The 18,530-nt window shown below is 48.7% G+C and overlaps 1 protein-coding gene across 4 annotated transcripts in view; it reads right to left on the bottom strand.

Moving 5' to 3' along the window:
- Positions 1-13,214: 13,214 nt before the first annotated feature.
- ARID1B (AT-rich interaction domain 1B) overlaps positions 13,215-18,530 on the bottom strand; it is a 364,765-nt gene continuing 359,449 nt past the window's right edge. For all 4 annotated transcript variants that reach the window (XM_024747857.1, XM_024747856.1, XM_024747858.1 and 1 more), the window contains one exon: positions 13,215-17,431. In XM_024747857.1, the coding sequence (XP_024603625.1) occupies positions 15,707-17,431 (1,725 nt within the window). In that variant the 3' untranslated portion in view covers positions 13,215-15,706. The remainder of the gene's footprint in view (positions 17,432-18,530) is intronic.

Genomic DNA, 18,530 nt, shown 5'->3' with positions numbered 1-18,530 from the left:
CAAGGTCAAGGGCAGCCTGCAGGCCTGTTTGTACCTGGTTCAAGTAATGAATAGACCCTAAATGGATTTTCGTTCATTCGGGTGGTTTCTGGTACCTGGTGCCTCTGCCTTGTTTCCACACCTTCTTGTTCCTGGGACTATCTAGAGTTTCACTTTTCCAACATCCCAATTCCCTGCCCCAGATCCAGACGAGGGAGAACCGGGTGGGAAGTACTTTCCACTTGGTTTCCTCCTCCCCCTGCTGGGTAAGACTCGCCCTCCCTTCCTGACACCGAAGGGCCAGCTCCCAGTTCCCAGGGCCTCCCCACGAGTCTAGGTGGAAAAACCGGGCAGGAGCCCTGAGCCGGGAGCAAGGGCGGAGGATGGGCTCATGGGGCACTGGATGGGGACATGGGGCAAAGGCGGCAGCACAGAGGACCCGGGAGCACTGCGATGGCGTTACACAGCCCCAGGCCAACCGGGGCCACCTCTCTCCGAGCAGTAGGGCAGGTGGCACCGGTCCGAGGACAGGTGCAGACCAGGCGAGTTTGAGGTAAAGAAGCGGCAGGGGTTGGCGCTTCCACATGACTCCAAGTGGTGCAGACCCCTGGCAGGTGGAGGAAGACCACACCGAGAAGAGTTAGAGAAGGAACATTCAGGGACCAAATTCTTCCTAAATGTAAACCACGTTAAAAACAGGCAGCGAGAAACCCGTCTGCCCTATGAGAAGCATGTTCCTCAAAGGAACTCCTCCCGGTTAGTCCCGCGGGGACAAAACCTGGGCCACCGCCCGCTGGAGCTGCACGCGCTCCCTGCCAGGCGCCACCAGGCCCTGAAGTTCACAGTGAGGGGACTGTCCCCGCCCTGGCCCCCCTTCCGGATACGGTCACTGACACAAACGCACACCTGGACTACGTGGCGAAGCCTGAGGGGTGCTGTCAGAGAGAAAGGGCAGCGGGAAGGGGAGGAAAGCCGCCTGGGAGGAAGAGGCAGCCTGCCCGCCCCCGAGGGGAGCCCCGCCTCCCCGGCTTTTGCCCACGTCTAGCGGCGTCCACGTGAAGCCACCTAAGGGCTCAGTTGCTAACCAAGTTCCAGCAGAGGGCCCTTGACTGCCCTCTGGAAGGCTAATTCGTCCCCGGATGGGAGCGTCTGCGGGGCCTGCGGGACAGAGGCGCCGGCGGCGCACACAGGGCGGCCGGCACGGGGCTGCCTTCTGCCGGCTCTCTGAAGGTCGCTCTGCATTTGATTGACAAGTGCCATATGTCCCAGTGCGCAGGGCTCTGGCCTCTCCTCTGAGCTCTCTCTTTTTCGCGTCTTTTAAAAACAGGTTCCTGTTTGCTTTGATTTCATACGTGAGATTTTATCGGTCCCTGTTCTGCAGTGGGAGGAAGTGCACGAGTCCTAACCCTTCGACGGCACAAGGGCTGAAGGCCAGGGCCACCCGCCCCCTCACCCACCCAGCCCAGCTCCCACGGAGGCCCCCACCCCCCAAAAGGGCTGCTCCCCTTGGGCGGCGGGGGTGAGAGGCCTTGCGAACGCTGTGATGGGGCCTGGAAATCCCAAGGCCTCCCCAGACTCAGCCAGCTGCAGGCCCCGATGGGACGCTGCTCTGGCCTTTAACTTGAATAGCCAAGCCCCCGGGTGGCTGCTGAGCAGCGGGCCCCTCCCGGGACGCCCGTGGGAGGGCCTTTCCCCGCCTCCCCCACCCTTGCGGCCGGGATCGCTGCCCTTGCTTCCTCGTCCCTCACAGCCACCACACACTGCACCCTCGGCACCTCCGTCCCCGTCCTCACCTGGCTGGCCTTCTCTCCTCCAGGCGATTCTGGAAACTTCTAGTTGCTCTGATGAGTCTTAGAGGCACGTTGAACATCGTGGCTCTCATTTCCTCACTTAGTCTGCGGGCTGGGAAGGCTCGGCTGGAGGACCAGCTTGCTCCCGAGGGGCAACTGCAGGGGCAGGATGATTAGAAGCCGTCAAAGCTGTCAGGGAACGCAAGTGACGGGCCCGTCGCCGCGCTCTAACGACTGCCTGCTTGCTTCACTTTGTCAAGAACACCCTCATACGCACGACACTCCGACACCTATCTGTCCCCACGAGTCCTCTGGACCACATCTTCACCCGCTGTCAGAATTCTACTCTCTAGGATTCTCTGAGTCTTCCCCAAATAACTTGCTTTCTCCCCCTTATTAGGGGGCCCCATTTGTTCTGTCATCCACGCACTCTGCACCCACCTCGAGTCCTGAGCCCCATCCAGGAGCGCCCGAGAGCCCCCACTACCACCCACGCCACCCTCCCAGTGAAGCACCCGCGCCCGCAGAAGCCTTGTTAACCCGAGGAGCTGCCTGACTCGTCGGCAGAGAAAGAACTCCTTCTGGCCACACTTCACCTGGAGCACAGTGTGTCCCTCCCCATCCGCCGAACCGTGAGAGCCCCGTGGGCAGAGGGCCACACGGAGGGGCACACAGCTTTCACAGTCCACTCTGCCACAGCGCAGCCCGTCCCCTTGCCAGTGTCCCTCCACTGCCTTGGCACGATTCCGGCAGGAAGGCCTGAGTGGGCACTCGTCCAGGGGCATGGCTGGTGTGTTCTCAGCTGCCACCCTCCTGTGGTCTCTGCCCTTTCGCTGAGCCTGGTTTTCTTTCTGTTGATTCTGTGAGCCACTTGATAGCCTTCTAATGAATCGCATCTCTGCTTGAATTAGCCCATGTCGGTTTCTGCCACTGGCAACCAAGGGCCCTGGCTGGGCCCATAGCTCCCTCCCAGGGTTGCTGGAAGCATCGATGGCCTGGTGGGGGAAGCACGGAACGGTGGCAAGAGTACCCAAGGGTTAGGTGTCCCATCTCTACCCTCTCCAGTGCTGGGGCAGACTTTCCAGTTCCAGGTTCATTACTGAGGTTTTCCTGCTACTGGTATTATTAACATTTCTGGTTCCTTTGGGTTACTGCAGACTCACGAGTCAGGGAATGCTGATGAGACTCTCCACGTAGCAGTGAGTGCTATTCAGAGGGGTCTCCTTGGGAAGGCTTGGAGCTGTTCATTACCTGTGGTCACTCAGACCATCCCTCTCAAAAGAAACCTCGTTGCATCATCAACGCCCTCCACGATGTCCTCCCCTGGTGACACGTCTGCATTTGTGCCCTCCCGTCTCTGAGCAGGGCCTGGCCATAGTGGCCACCACATCCTCGGGCTGGGCCCAGAAATTGGTCCTTCTCGAGAAGACAGATCCTCCTCACTTCCAGGCACTGGAAGGAGGGCTCTTTGTTCTGGGGAAAGCCAGGGAAACCCCAGCTTACCAATGGCCACAGGACACCTTTTAAGAAAGAGGAAATGTTGCTTTTTTCCCTCTGTAACAGTAAACTCAATAAACAAACAATAAGCTCATGAGAAAACATACAGCTATGAACTGGGGTCGTCCCACTCTCTAACTATACTCCTTTTGCAGGATTTCCTTGGAGGACCTTCCTGTTTCCTCTGAGAGCTTACCTTTGATCCCCAGGGACCAGGCCGTGTGTGGAATGACTCTCAGCTCCCGCCCCTGGGACTCAGGTCTGGAGACAGGTGCCAGTGTGGTGCTGGGCGGCCGTGGGCACACTCAGGATCCGGCGTTCACTGAGGGGAGGATGAGAAGGTGGGGCCCCGGGGGCTCAGGAGAGGCCTGGGAGAGCTGGAGGAAAGCCAGGACCGCTTAGGTTTCCTATTACTAAACACCTCTAATGGACCGAGGTCATTTGTGAGGGAGGACTGTTGGGGGGCCACTGTGAGGGAGGAGTGAGGGCTGGTGCCCTGCGCTGGCTGGGGGCTCCAAACACCAAGCCTGGCCCTGGAGTGTGAGCATGTGTGGTGAAGCGAAGGTAAAGAGCCGTGAGGACAGAAAGCCGGGCCGGCTTTCAGGCTCACCACCTAGTGACACAGGAGGCAACCTCGAGCCCGGGGAGGGTTCAGAGGCCCAGCGCCCGCAGTGACTCAGGGCGCTGGGGACTGACTAAGGGGGAGGCACCCGGGGGTGAAACGGATATTTTCGTTACCTTTGAATATTTATAAGTATGGCATATACACACACATTGTACCAACGTCAAGTTCCTGGTTTTGATACTGAATATGGTTATCTAAGATGTAACCACTGGGGAAACTGGTGAAGGGTACAGGGGACCTCTCTGTACTGTTTGTGCAACTTCCTGTAAATCTGTAATTACTGAGAAACAGAAATATTATTATTTCTTAATAAAAACCTGGCCATGTCAGGTCACAGAAGTTAGCTCCCACAAATTCCAAAAGGGAAAAATAAGAGCCGGGACATAATTTTCTACCTGAGGCTGTTGGAGTGGAACCACTAGTTTCCCAGGAACTGGCCACGGCTGGGCATGGGGGCCGATGGAAAGGCTCTAGGAAACGGTGGAGAGCCCCGAGTTGGCATCCATCCCCAGGGCCAATCTGCAAGGGACACTATGATTAGTAAAACGGGGATATTTCTATAAGGGCCTCTCATGGAGGTGGCGGCAGCAGTTAGAGAAAGGTTGCAGCACTCCGGCCAATACACACAGACACACGTGCAGACACACCCAGGCACCCAGACACACATTACCACACTGCCCAGCCACCTCTATGGCTGTACCCCCTACCCCCCACCCTAGTGTAGGGTGGCAGGACAAGCCCTGAATTTACTGGCAAAAGGCCAATGTCCGCGAACGGCCTCCAGAAGCACCCTGAGTGCTGCACTTCGGAGCACAGCAGACTTTTATGGCTGTGTTCTTTCCAACATGGTTTCAACCCTCTCCTTTATGGCTCACGGAGCCTCCAGTGAAACAAAATTCAATTACAGAAAACATAAAGTTTCCTCTTTACTCCTTTGTGTGAGACTGAAATCTTTTAATACAGTTTCTAACAAAATCCACCTCAAATCCAATAAATTATGGAGAAAAATAGTTGAACTTATAAAAAGATTCAGAAACCTGCAATAAGGGGGCTTATGTGAACAAGCATTTTCCTGTGAAACTGATCTTCTCCCAGAAAGAAGAAAACTTTATATTCTCAAAGACACTAGGGAGGGCTTTTCCCTGGTGGCGCAGTGGTTGAGAGTCCGCCTGCCGATGCAGGCAGGGGACGTGGGATCGTGCCCTAGTCTGAGGCAAGATGGAGGGTGTGAGGGGCCTTCACACTTCACTTCATCCCTTCTACCCATCACAACATACAAAGCAACTACACCTGGATTTTTCCAAACAACTTTTATTTCCTCAAAGTCTTCCTTAATCTTATGGAACAAGAAGATACCACTGAATAGGGCCCAGCATAGGGCTACTTTATTTTCTACTCCCTCCCCCCGATATAAGAAGATAGATTTTTTTTGTGGTCCCCCCTCCCAAAAAAAAAAAAAAAAAAAAAAAAGATACTAGGGAGGAAATTTCATCTACGAAAAGAGAACCATCTGAAATGTTTAAAATACTGTTTGTAGAAGTAAAACATTACTCATTGTTTCTTAGCTCCACAGAAGCAGTGAACAGTGTACTGGATGTTACAGAAAGCCAAACTAATACCTCGAGAAATTCTCTGAGCCCTCAGAAGAAAATATAAAGAGGTGAAAACGACGAATAACAAGGAAGATTAAAAAGGAAGATCACAGAGTATCTGTTGGGGAGATCGCACAACAGGCTTTCCAGAAGGAAATAATGGAGTAGAGAAGAAGAACTAATAGAAGAAAAATGCTCCGATATAGAAATTTACATAAGCCATAGTCCCCGACAGTAATGCAAGAAAACGAAAGATCACTAGCAAAGAGAAGAACAGGGGGGTCAAAATGAAACCACTTTCAACCGAAAAGAGAGCTACCCTCGCCCCAGAGCATCCGCGGCAGAGGGAGGAAAAGAATCCTCACCACGCAGCCGTCAGGGCTGAAGGAATACTCCCGCGAGAAAATGGATAACTTGAATGTGTCCTACAAAATCAAACAGAAATAAAGGTAAATATCCCAACGAAAAGGTAGGAAAATAACAAAACAACCCAGAAGGAAGAAGGGACGAGAAGCTGAGATTCACAGCGGAGCGAGCAGCCCGGGAAGGAGGGCAGGATGGCGCCCACGCGGTAAGGCAGTGGCGGGGGCTGCAGGTCCCGAAGCCAGGAGGGGCAGGAGGCGAGCAGCCCGGGTAAGGGGAGGCCTTCGCGGGCTGGGAGGAGACCCGCGGGGAGAGACGCGAAGGGCGGCCCAGTCTCCTGCCGTCGCGGGGCTTCCGGCGCGGAAGTGAACGCTCGCTGGGCCGAGCCAGCGGCGCGGGGCTCTGCCGGGGCCCTGGCGGGGGACGCCAGGCAGTGCACCGGGCCGGGCCCGCTGAGCAGCGTCCGCAGGCCGTTCTGGGGCGCCGCACGCGGAGGAAGCAGGGGCTGTAAACCTAGGCGCTTACCTCGGAATGTTCCGGTGACTTCGAAAGCCTGGTCCTGAGGCGCTGGTGGCCGGGGCTGGGGACTTGGCGAGGATCAGGGCCGGCGGGAGAAGGCGGGCCGTGGCGGGGGAGCGCCGTGTGTCGCCTCCTCGCTTGCCTCGGGTCCGCCCCGGCCGTCGTCGCGGCAGCCTGAGGGCACTCCCAGACCCCAGGACGCAGGCCACAGTGGATCCGGCTTAAGTGGCCCAGCTTCTAGATCTATCCCTTGACTCAAGACCGATGTGCCAGAGCCTGCATGGTCCGGTTTCCACCGCCGCTCGGCCGGAGACCGTGCGGAGCGGGCGGCGCTCCGGAGCGCGTGCGGCCCCCACGTGGGCTCCACTACGCGGGACGCAGACGTCAGAGGCCACCTCCCACGGCGAGAACACTGCTGATTGGCCAGTTGGTTTCCTTGATCTGAGCGTTTGCGCAGAGCGGAGTAGAATTATTTCTGCCTGCCCGCCGCCACGAGGCCCGACTGCTGGTCAGGCAGGACTTCCCTGGTCGACAGTGACGAGCTGTGCCCTCACCAGTCTTCTGAGGAGCATCTTAAACAGGGGCCCGGGCCCAGCCTTGGGAGGCTGGGGGAGGTCTGAAGGGGTGCAGCACATCCCCCTGCTGGACGGCGAAACACCCTCCCCATGCCGGTGACCTTCCCCTCGCCGGAGCGCGTGGACACAGAGCATCTCCTATTGGCGGGTGGTCTGCAGCCGGGACTCTGCCCTTGGCTCTCACATCGCCCTCCTGATGTCCTCCGCCTCGGGATTCTGCCTCTCCCGGGCTTCTCCTCTTCCTCCCCAGTTTCTCCCTTCAACGCTCTCGTTCTGAATCCTGAGCCCGGCCCTCACGTCTTCCCAGTCAGCACACTCTCCCCTTCTATGCAGATGACACCCACACGCCTTCACTCCAGCCTCTACTCAGGCGCTGGCTTCCAGACCTCACGTGCCACTGCCCACTAACTAGCCACCCTAGCATGCTCCATAAGCACCACAAACTCAAGAAGCCCCTGCATTAGTTTCCTGGAGCTGCTCTCACCCAGCCCTCAGCACTCCTTGCTGGAATACTGCAAAAGCCCTCATGGTTTTCACCCACCGGTCTCAGATTCTAAGCTGAGGCTCTCATTACACTGTTCCCGAGTTTTAAGTCTTTCCGCAGCCCATTAAGGGCAGCTGTCTCAGGGGGATGCAGGGCTCTCGTGGTCCTGTACTCGCTTACCTCTCCAGTCTCATCCTCGGCACTCCCACCCCTCCTCTCCCTCAGGTCTCTTCAAAACCTGCAGTTGAACAATTTTGGATTTCTTTTAGGTCCCAGAATGCCCAGGGATCTTTCATGACCCTTTCCTATATGATGAGCCCTCTGCCTGGAAAAGAACCTTTTCTTAGCCCTGCTCCAACTCAGGCAGTTTCCTACAGGAAGCCGCCTCAGGTTGCTGGCTCCAAGCCCGTCTGGGTTCTTCCGCTGTATCCTCTGCCCATGACTCTGCAACACACATCACACTGAATGGTTCTTGCTAACTTGTGGCCCCCTTTAGGCACGTGATGCAATGAGAAAGCGCTATGATTATTAAATGCCTAACATGTGCTAGATGGCCGGCTCAGGCTTTGCCCACTACGTTATGCTGAAGGGAATGGCAGAGGCATGGAGGTAGGCAAATTCAGACCGGGCTGCGGCAGAACACAAGGAACCCTGCTCTTTGGGAAGACCCGCCGGGCCTGAGGCAGCACATGGCTGGCTCTGTCTCCCCGCTGGCAAGTACTGGGCTGGGTTGTGTCCACCCCCGTGCCCTTGCAGGGTGGGAGGGTCAGAAGCCCTCCGTCCTGGAGGTGAGGAGGGCTGGAGGGCGTGTGGAGCTCGTCAGCAGCCGAGCTGGGAAGGCAGGCCTCTCCCGAGGATGATGGGAGCCCTGTGAAATCCCCTGGCAGGGCTGCACCAAAGCTCGGTTTCCTATATGCTTTTGAGAACAGAGTAAACAGACTTCTCACCTCCACCTCCATAAAGGAAGCCAGGCAGGAGGCTTTGGGAGTGTTCTCCAAAAACGAAAGTTCAATTCCCTGGACAAGCGCGAGAACTCGAAAACGATCTACAGGCACTGAGGAATCTCACTATTTAACGTCGGCCCTTAAAGACAGATTCTGGGTGCGTGGCAGATGCCAGTTTGTATCAAGCTTTGATTGCTCAGTACTCTGAGCCCCCAAACTAATATCGAATTTAATTTCCAAAAACAAGGCCCACCAAGATGCAATTCCACTAATTAACAAAACCCTTCTTTTTCCAGATGCATTCCGATCTGTTACCCACCAAAGCAGACATCAAATGTTAAATGTGGGCAGAGGGGATTGCACATCAAGAGCTGGCTGAGAGAGGCCTTCACTCCAAGCTCCCCTTTGGAGTTGAAACTCATCTCGATAAATCACCATGGCTCCTCGCCATCAGGAGTCTTCTCCCTTCCGATCTTATGGCCAAGAGAAGTACTGGCCATATGTTCACACCATTTGGTGAAAAATACACTGAACCAACAAAACAAGCATTGCACTTATGGGTAAACTTTTTATCATGCTAAAAGTGTATTCATCTTAAATGTGCAGATGTCATGTCATTTTTCCTCCCCTTGGGAACAAATAACTGCTTGTATTAGACCAGCATTTTTAAAGCTATGATCCAAACATAAGCAGCTGGTGTCCTCTCCATATGTCCCTTGTCACTTTTCATTCCTCAGGTGTCCTCTTTTGAGTCACAACGGGTGACTGAAAAGTCAGACAGGAAAGAAAAAAATATTATGAAATTAAAACCCTCAATGTTGTCTGGCAGGGGCACCAAAAAGGTCACTGATTGGTAGAAAACTCCAACAGCCCCCCAGCCAACCTAAGAAACCACAAAGCTCAATGTTGTGCCAGTCCCTACTGGACAGGCCCATTCCCTGGATGACTGTGGATTTCGATTTAAAGCCACCTGGGGTTTGGTTCATTCTAATTTCTCATAAAGTGTCATCTATGAAAAGCCCATGGGCCCAACAGTACTTTTGAGGAAATTTACATTCCAAGTGTTATGATGTATTTGAAAATCTGACATGTCTTGGGAATCTGTCCTTGGCAGAGTATCTTGTGTCCAGTAGGGACGTAATCCTGAGTTTCTAACAGGAAACCTTGGAGGTGAGAAGGGAGGCCCAAGGCAGGCGTGGAGGACTGAGACCTGTGACATGGGTAGCTTACACCAGGGAGTGGGTGATAATTATGTTTGTATCTCAACACAAAACATACAGATGAAGCTCTTGAGGACTATGAAGATGACAGCAGAGAGACGCTGTTGAAAGGACCTGTCATACAAGGACAGAGCGTTGCCCAGAAGTTGCTGATCTGGGTTTGAATTTAGACTGTGTTCCCTTGAACAGAGGCACAGATGTAAAGTGACCATATGACATTGTGTCTTGGTCATGAGACTTTACAAAAGACACCCCCATCCCCCTGCTTCAATCTGTGGCTAACATACTTCATGGCTTCTGTTTTAAAAGTCCGTGTCTCCTCTGGATGTGGCATAAAGCTGAAAACATTCTTGAGGCAAATATACTTTCTTGGAACGGTTTTGTTCCAACTACTTTGTGTGTCAGCCTCTGATTCTGTTCTGCGAGAACGGATGTTATAATGTTCTATACTAAGGCTTCTATAAGGAACAACTAATAGCTATGAAATTCTTTCAAGTGCAAAAAACATCCAAATGTGAAGTAATTACCACTTACCAGTAAGCAGTGTTATAAATGCTGCTGGTTCTTGCCTGAAGGAATCGCTTTTGTTTGGACAAGGATATCTTCAAGGAGCTGAATCCAAGTTTAGGTTCCGTAAGTCTTTGGGAAAATCTAGTTTGTTGAACATACAGATCCAGGGCCAGCTAAATACCAAATTTATGCAGAAGATCAAAGCTCAGGCTTCATTTATTTACCTGACCTTAAGCTTACACGGAAATGAAGAACATCCTTAATTCCACTTCTATATCCCACAGATATATGGCCCATCTCCAGCTAAGTGTGAAGACTGCAGTCCTTTTTCTCTAGGGAAGCTCTCTGCTGTGCACATCAGATGAAAAAGAATAGCAAAGAAAACACTGTGATCGGCCACCTGTGATATTTGACCCCTGAAATATGTTATGAGCCACTTCTCTTTTTTTTTTTTAGAAGGACAGGACAGGACAAGTTTACTGCACGACTGCACTGTATCCCAGAGATGTGCTTCTTCCCCCAGGCCTGCGGAATGAAAGGTGAGGTCTCCTGCCGCCTCTGGATATCTGACAGCCAAAACTGACATTCGGTAGAGAAACTATGCAGAATCACTCTTGGCACTAAACACAGCCAATCAATAGGCTAAGCTTTTATGGCTTTTACCAGAAAACCAAAAACAAACAAGTCACACAAACTGTGTGACTATGAAAATGGAACGATTCTTAGACCAGATTTTTAAATTATGTGAAATACGCTTTCGGGCACTCACCAAACGGAAAGTGTTTATGTATGCTTGGGATTAATATACGGTAATCGCTTAGGTTACAAGACCTTCATACAATTATCTAATTCAATCCTCACCAATCTTGAGGTGGGTGTTACACCCACATTACAGGTGAGGAAGTGAGTTTCAAAGAATCTAAGTACCTTGCTGAAGGTCACGGAGAAGCAAGAGAAGATTCCGTGACATCTCCTTCAGTGAGGACATCTCAGTTTCAGTTTAAGAAATAAGAATACACTGAGGATAAGCAAGGAACATGGATGTTTAGAAGTCAAGCATGATCCTCGGCTGACGCAGTGATTTCCCAGAGCTCTGCAGCACGTGTATATGGATTAAAAAAAAAAAAATGTCCACGGTTGGTTAAGTCAGGAAATATTGAGTACTTGGGGTAAACAGATTTCTTTTTCGTAGGATTTCTCAGTCTTTAATGTGATACTATGGATTATAGATGCCCAAGAGGGGAACATGTGAGGAGTGGTTTTTTTTTTTTAGATCTCCTCTGCTTCTTAGAATATACTTTAGAAAAAAGCTGGGGTAAAACTTGAAAAAGTCCTTGAAATCAGATTCAGGAAGAAAAATGAGTCTCATACTTTGGGACACATTGGATGTTCTTCCCCCACCTTCCCCTCAGGGTTTCATATATTTAAATCCCAAGTGAATGAACTTGACTTTGGCATTTGAGGGGACTGCACGACTTGGATCATCATAAAACAAACGTACGGCTGGAAATCAGCCGATAGAAGCATGAAACACAGTGACTGGAGATGCGCGTGGGCGCGTGTGGCGGTTTGTGGAACTTAAGAACAAAAGAGCCCTTAAATAAGGTCTTCTTGTATAGTTTTAGTCAATTCCTGAACTTCCAAGGGCTGATCACGTAAGCTGGGATCGCTGGGTGCCAGGCTACTGACTCTGGCTTTTTCCCCTCCACTTGGGAACATACAAGCACCCTCGTGTGCAGAGAATCAGGAAGGGAACCAGACGCTTTAGAGTCACACTGTAGGGCTGGAAGGGGCCTCAGAGACCGGCTGTCCCACTGCGTTTTCTAGAGCTCACAAGCATGTGGGTCAGGCCCCAGCTGAGAGCTGACTGAGTTCTGATTTTAGTCCAGAACTCTTCTTATACCAGACCCCAATTCCCACAGCTAGATCCTCACTTCACTTCTTAGTCAACAAAATGTACTCAGTGTTCTCAATGCATAAAAGCTGTATTTGGAAGATGAGTTTATTTCTGTAATTGTCTGCCAAGAACGACCAGAACATAACTGAATCAGGGTCTTGGCTCATGAATGACCCTTCAGCACCTAGAACAACAGAGCTTGGCACGCAGCATGTGGTCAGTGCATTTCTGCTGAATTAATGAATAACGTGACATCTTAGCAGGTTATATACTATCACCATGTATTGGCATTTTTAAAAGCTCATTTGACTCTGAGGTTCTCCAAGAGAGCTGACGGGATGGCAGAGTGCGGGCATATCAGGCAGCTGCGCTCAGCTCCCCAGATAAGGAAGTGAAACAAAACTCAGCAAGAAAATGGGCTGTTTGAATTGTCACTTTGGCTCATTTATAATACTTTCTTTGCTTCCTTGCAGGTGAACAGATATGGGAATCTGTACATAGTGTTTGATAAAAAATGAAATATTTCCAGCAGGTTTTAAATGGATGATTTCAGGGCTAAAGCCATTTTTTTTTCGTAAAAGAGGTAGTTAATAGCTTACATTCTTTATCACCAAACTGCTCGTACCCCCTTAAAAGAATCGTTCTCCATTATAACTTTACAAAAACTGCCTAACTAGTTTTTGAATAGGCCACATTCACCAATAAAACCTGATTCTATATCATTCTCAATCTCAAACAAAACATTTGAATAGTTATTTCTGCACACATGCCACCCAGTAATAATCTTATGTGACATTAAAGAATTCACTCAAATACCAACAGATTCAACTTTATAGCACCATTCCAAAATACTAAACTTTCTTTGCACCTTTATTTTAATCTTTTTTTTTTTTTTTTGGTACACATTTAAAGTATGGGCATCCTGTAGATTTCTGAAAAGCCTCATAGGAAAAAAAAAAACCAACTCATTTTTAGGACAAAGCAATAACTCAGTTTGTAGGCAAGATGATCTCAGGCAGGTTGTAAGTTCTTCATGGGCTTCTGTAGTCTTCATTCTGGGGTGAAAATGTAGAAAGGATGCTAAAGTCTTCCTGGATTATTATAGAGATTATGCTGTGTATCGTATGTAAAATCTTGTTGCTCAGACTCTAGGTATCGATAACAACCATGACAACAACAGTCTTTTGTAATGATTTTACTCTTTTGATTGACAAACTTCAAAGTTTGTGTATACCTTTTATTCATACTCTGTAAGAGAGAAATTAGAATAATATTGAATTCCCTCTTACAAATCTCCATATTTGAAGGCTGGAGCACTAGAATCTGTTCTTAGCAAGCAGATGTATTTAAAGTAGAATTATAAATGGGTTTTAAATTCAACATATATTTGGCTGCCTTATGATATAAGAAGACTAAGTAATGTGGGAGTTGCCAGATGATGCGAACGCTTGCAGAAAAAATGTTTTCTTGTAACACTGGAGTCCTGTTTCACACTCTGATGATAACTGAGCGCTCTCGTCTAACGCTTCCATGTATGATCGTGAGTAATGTGCGCCCGGGTAACAGGTCTGGCGAATGGACTTGGAATTTCTGAGTCTGCTGAGATTGTAAGGTGGTGCGAAGAGGTAGAGTCAGAAGGGTGTCCACTAACAGCTGAACTCTGCAGCCGTTTCAAAGAAATTGATTGTTACATGATAGCAGTCAACGACCCAGGAAGAAAAAGTTTAAATTAGAAGTGACAAGTATTAAAAAGCTGCTGTGCACCGGGTAGGAAGGAATATGAGGATATTAATATGCCCTGAAATAGAAATAATCACTTTGCACTATGTACACCACATACAATATAACATATTCTTTTTAACATGGCACAATATAAATATTATACACGGTGGAGTAAACTAATGCAAAATAACTTTGAGGCACACAAGAGAAACATGGAATAGATTGAACTCTGATCGAAATTAAGATGGGGATAGAAAAAGGCAGGGTGTTAACCTGGCAGGCCAGTGAGCTCCTGGGATCTCACCTCAAGGGCCGGCAGCCACCTCCCATGCACACTGAAAATTCTCATACCTCAATGTTGTTAGAGTTGATCGCTTCAAACAAAGACTAATTAGCTAAATACTTCGAGAAAATCAAACTGTTGCTCCCCACTCTCAAGTAGGTAACCCTTAAAGGTCCCTCCCGACCTCAGGGTTTCTTAATGAGGGGCTATGTTAGTACACGGCTGTTTTCCCCCTATTTCTTGTTACTTGGTTACTATGAAACCACTTTAAGGAAACTAGAACAGTATTCAAGAACACCCATCACAGTGCTTAACAAGATTTAATGTACATTTATTCTTAACATGTGGAACATATAAAGATTTTATACTGAATAAATGATATTCATTAAGCCAGAGGAAAAGGAGGAATTTACATCAAGTTTTTTTCTTTTTTTTTAAACTACATTATCTTGAAATACAAATGTGGATTCTCTTCACTGAAAAATCTTTGAAGTTGTGTTTCTTCCTTTTAGTTGTATTTTTTTCTTTTTGTCTGTACTGGTAACCATTGTCTAAATCAATCCATATGCAACCATTTCCACACCTTGATTCATGAAGCAAATTGTGATCAGCTGCTCTCCCGAAATAGAGCATGACTTTATACATACAGAAACTTGTACATTACCCTCTTTTTTTTGTTTTTTTTTGTTTGTTTTTTGTATTTTTTCTTTTTTTTTTTTGGAGATATGGCCCTAATGAAAAAATATATAAAATAAAAATAAAAAATTATTTAAATCTACCATCACTTCGTAGTTACCACATCATGAAAAAGAAACTAAAAACTCTGTACTAAAAAAAAAAAAAAAAAAAAAAAAAGGAAAAGAAAAAGAAAAGAAAAAATGAGGGTATGTTTAATGTACAACTTCTATATACATCACAGCCCATAGGCAGTAAAAAAAATATTTAAAAAATGATTAAAGGAATTGTGAAGAACTGTCATGTGGAAGGTCAAACAACAGACAGCAGACATGACGGTAGTGGTGAGGAAGCAATTTCTGTCAGGTATGTGTTTTCAATCTTAACTTAAAGAAACATTGTTTTTGCTCCTAGCCTAACGTAACCATTTTCCTGTGGAGAAACCAGTATCATTTCATACTTTGACTGCTGACTGACACACCTCCGTGAGCCCCTATACCTACATCTCTAGAAGTTTCTCTTGCACAGAGCTTTGGGCGATGGGATGCAGTTTTTATTTTTTCATTATTTGAAGAATAACACAGCTAGGAAATTGATAATTTTTCACCTTTTTGCCTCAGTGTGGTGAAATTTTTCCCATCTTAGCATCTTTTACCCTAACTTTTTTCTTTAAAGTCAATTCGCTTCCCAAAAAATGCAGTAAGACATGGAAAAGCACATTAAAAAGAAAACCGGTGAAAAACAAAAAGTGACCTTTGAATGCACTAGACAGCAACTTTGGTTAAAAAAAAAAAACACAACAAAATAAAAAAAAACCCAAAAGGATGTACTCATACACACAGATGGCAAATATTAATTTCATAACTGTTCGAATTAATTATCTCTTTAATTCCCAATTGGTAAATAGTGGATGGGGCAGAGGAGCAAAGATTTTCTTTCCATCTTCCTACACTGGAGAAACAAGAACAGAAAACAGCCAGTTATACGGGAGCCTCTAGTCTTCACTCACACATGCTGCCTTCTCACTGATGTCATAACTGCCCAATCTGAAACAGTACATCACAGATGACAGACGCAACCAGAGAGTTCAGGACGGCTGATATCGAGATATCCAGCAATCGACCCTCGTGCAGAAGGAACTCTGAGCGGTTCTCGTCCACTCTGGCCATGGCCAGCAGAGCCTTGGCCGCCCTGCACATCATGTCCACGCTAGGGGGCTCTAGAGGCGGGGGCTGCATGTGCATGAGGTTATGCTGGCTCTGCTGATACTGGGCCATCGTGACCCCATCCTCTAGGAAGCTTATCAAGTTCCCGATGCTTCCTTTCTGCACAGCTATTGCCCTTGCAGCCAGCGCGTCCCCTTGGGCAAGGTTCGATAAAAGCGCCATGGACATTTCTCGACAGACTGGGTTTTTGCGATCCCCAACGTACCTAACTAACGTGGCATAGAATTTCTCCTGACGACTAAATGGAGGCGTAGCCAAGATCAGGTCCACATTGTTGTCCTGGATGCTGAGTTTACAGAGCGTCTCCAGCACAAGTCTCTGAGGCGACAGGACAGAGTTGGGTCCCACAGTGGGAAAGGGGTCTTGTGCCTCTGCTGACGGGCACACCATCCAGTGCAGCAAGCCATCCAATATTGGCAAGCAGATGCTTTCCGTGTAAGCAGACAAGTCTAGCTGCCCAGAAATGTTGGCCAAGGTGACCAACGTGTTATCCCTTAAGACCTCGAGGCAGTCCCACCACCACTCATCTTTGCTGCAGGCCACCCCTTTGTCCTCGTCTTCCTCCTTCTCATAGGTCTGCGGCGCTCGTTTTCTCTCGGGATGCTCGTGGTGAAGAAGAATCAGCTTCCCCAGGATCAGCACCAAGCCTGGATGTTTGGACATTTCAGCGTCATTCCCAGGCACAAAAGACAAGCTCCGGACAATATTCGACACGCAGATGCAGCGCTTAGCCAGCGAGTCCTGCCAGTGCGCGACGGTGCAGAGCGGAGCCTCGTCCCGGCTCCTCGGCTCGTCCTCCAGCAGCTTGATATTGCGGTGACTTTTGGCTTGATGGATTCCAAAGGGAAACTTACTGCTTTCGGTTTGGGTACCAGGGTTTGCGTCTTCAGGAAGAGCCCCTGGCCGAGCAGACAGGACGTCATCAATGGTTGCAATGATGCTCTTCTCTTGCTGCTCTTCAGGATCCCCTTTGCCTTCTTGCTCTTTCTTTCTACCTGTGGCGCTTAAAGGGGGAGGTGGACGCCTGCGAGGAGGAATTTCCATCTTGCTCTCAAAGTGAGTCTGGATGTGCTCGGTGGTGTCCCCACCACCGAGCTGCCAGTGCAGAAGTCCACTGCTGAACTCCTGAACACGACCCAGCTTGTCAGACCGGTCGACGACAAACAGGTTGTTCTTTTTGACTATCTTTATTGGCAGCTTGTCGAACTTACTGGCTTGCCTGGGCTTCTCCTTTGGATCCGCGGTGGCATCGGGGGAGGCCAAGGCCGTGCTGCTCCTGTCCTCAGTCTCCGCCTTCCCACCGTCTTCCTCCTCGTCTTCCTCCTCGTCTTCCTCCTCATCCATACATTCGGCATCTTCTTCCTCTTTCCCAGAATCGTCGGCCAAGGACTGGCTGTCATCTCTCTTTACCACACTGTGATCAAGTGCTTTTTGGCTGGGGTCTCCCACTTCATATTCCATAAGAATCCCGAAAATGTCAATCAGGCATTTCCTAAAGTACTCTACTAAAAGTTCGAGAAATCCGGACAACTAGAGAGACGAGAAAGAGAAGAGGTACCACGTCATAACCTCAGGCGCGACTGAGTGGGTGAAAATCCTGAGAGCTAGCAATGCATTTGCTATGATTATTTTCATGTTTTGATTCCTATTTGGCTAGGCCAGGAAAGAGAAACCATATGTCAGCTAGAACTACCTTCCTGAATTTTTCATTATTGATCAAACCAACATTTACCATCTTTCTTATTTGCTGTTTACCCTCTTACAGTATCAACATGAAAACTTACTTGTTATTTTCACATTTCTGATATTGTCAGTGAGGGAGTGCTCTGCTGTTCTGTACCTTTGTTTCTGATTTAGACACAATGCAATCATGACTAGAAGAGTGGGAACGTGGATTTTCTAGACTCATTTACCCAAACTGAGTCTGTCCTCTTGTTTATCTAAAACTTTGCTTGCCTGGATTTTTATGGTTATTATTCTAGGATTTTATGGCTATTTTTGTCTTAGGTGCCATAGGTTATTCTAGTTTACATTCTCCATATATTTGGGGGAGAAGATAATTTCAGCAATGTAGTAGCTCATAAACACAAATCAATTTAGTCCCTGATAAATGAATGAGAATGTTTCACAGAATGCACTTTTGTATTTTAGCTATTCACAACTCCAGCTGAAAGACAAAAGCCACTATGAGAACCATCTTTGTTCCCTTTAAGCAAATGTTTATATCAAGAAAACCAACATACTCCATGGTTAGCAACTGGCCTGATCCCCTCCCTCAACCCCATGCTGCTGCATTTAGGAATGATAAAGGGTAAGTAAGTGAACAAGGATTTCTTAATGACAGATGTTATGGAAATCAACCATAATTTCATATCCTGCTGTAAGTTTCCTGAAAGTGGGTTTGAAACAATTATTAAGAAGTAAGAGGAGGGCTTCCCTGGTGGCGCAGTGGTTAAGAGTCCACCTGTCGATGCAGGGGACACGGGTTCGTGCCCCGGTCCGGGAAGATCCCACATGCCGCGGAGCGGCTGGGCCAGTGAGCCATGGCCGCTGAGCCTGCGTGTCCGGAGCCTGTGCTCCGCAACGGGAGAGGCCGCAACAGTGAGAGGCCCGCGTACCGCAAAAAAAA

This window comes from Neophocaena asiaeorientalis, unplaced genomic scaffold, assembly GCF_003031525.2.
Source record: "Neophocaena asiaeorientalis asiaeorientalis breed wild unplaced genomic scaffold, Neophocaena_asiaeorientalis_V1.1 scaffold123, whole genome shotgun sequence".
NCBI lineage: Eukaryota > Metazoa > Chordata > Mammalia > Artiodactyla > Phocoenidae > Neophocaena > Neophocaena asiaeorientalis.
Note: the sequence above shows the minus strand (reverse complement) of the source record. Positions and strands in the feature narration are given on the sequence as shown.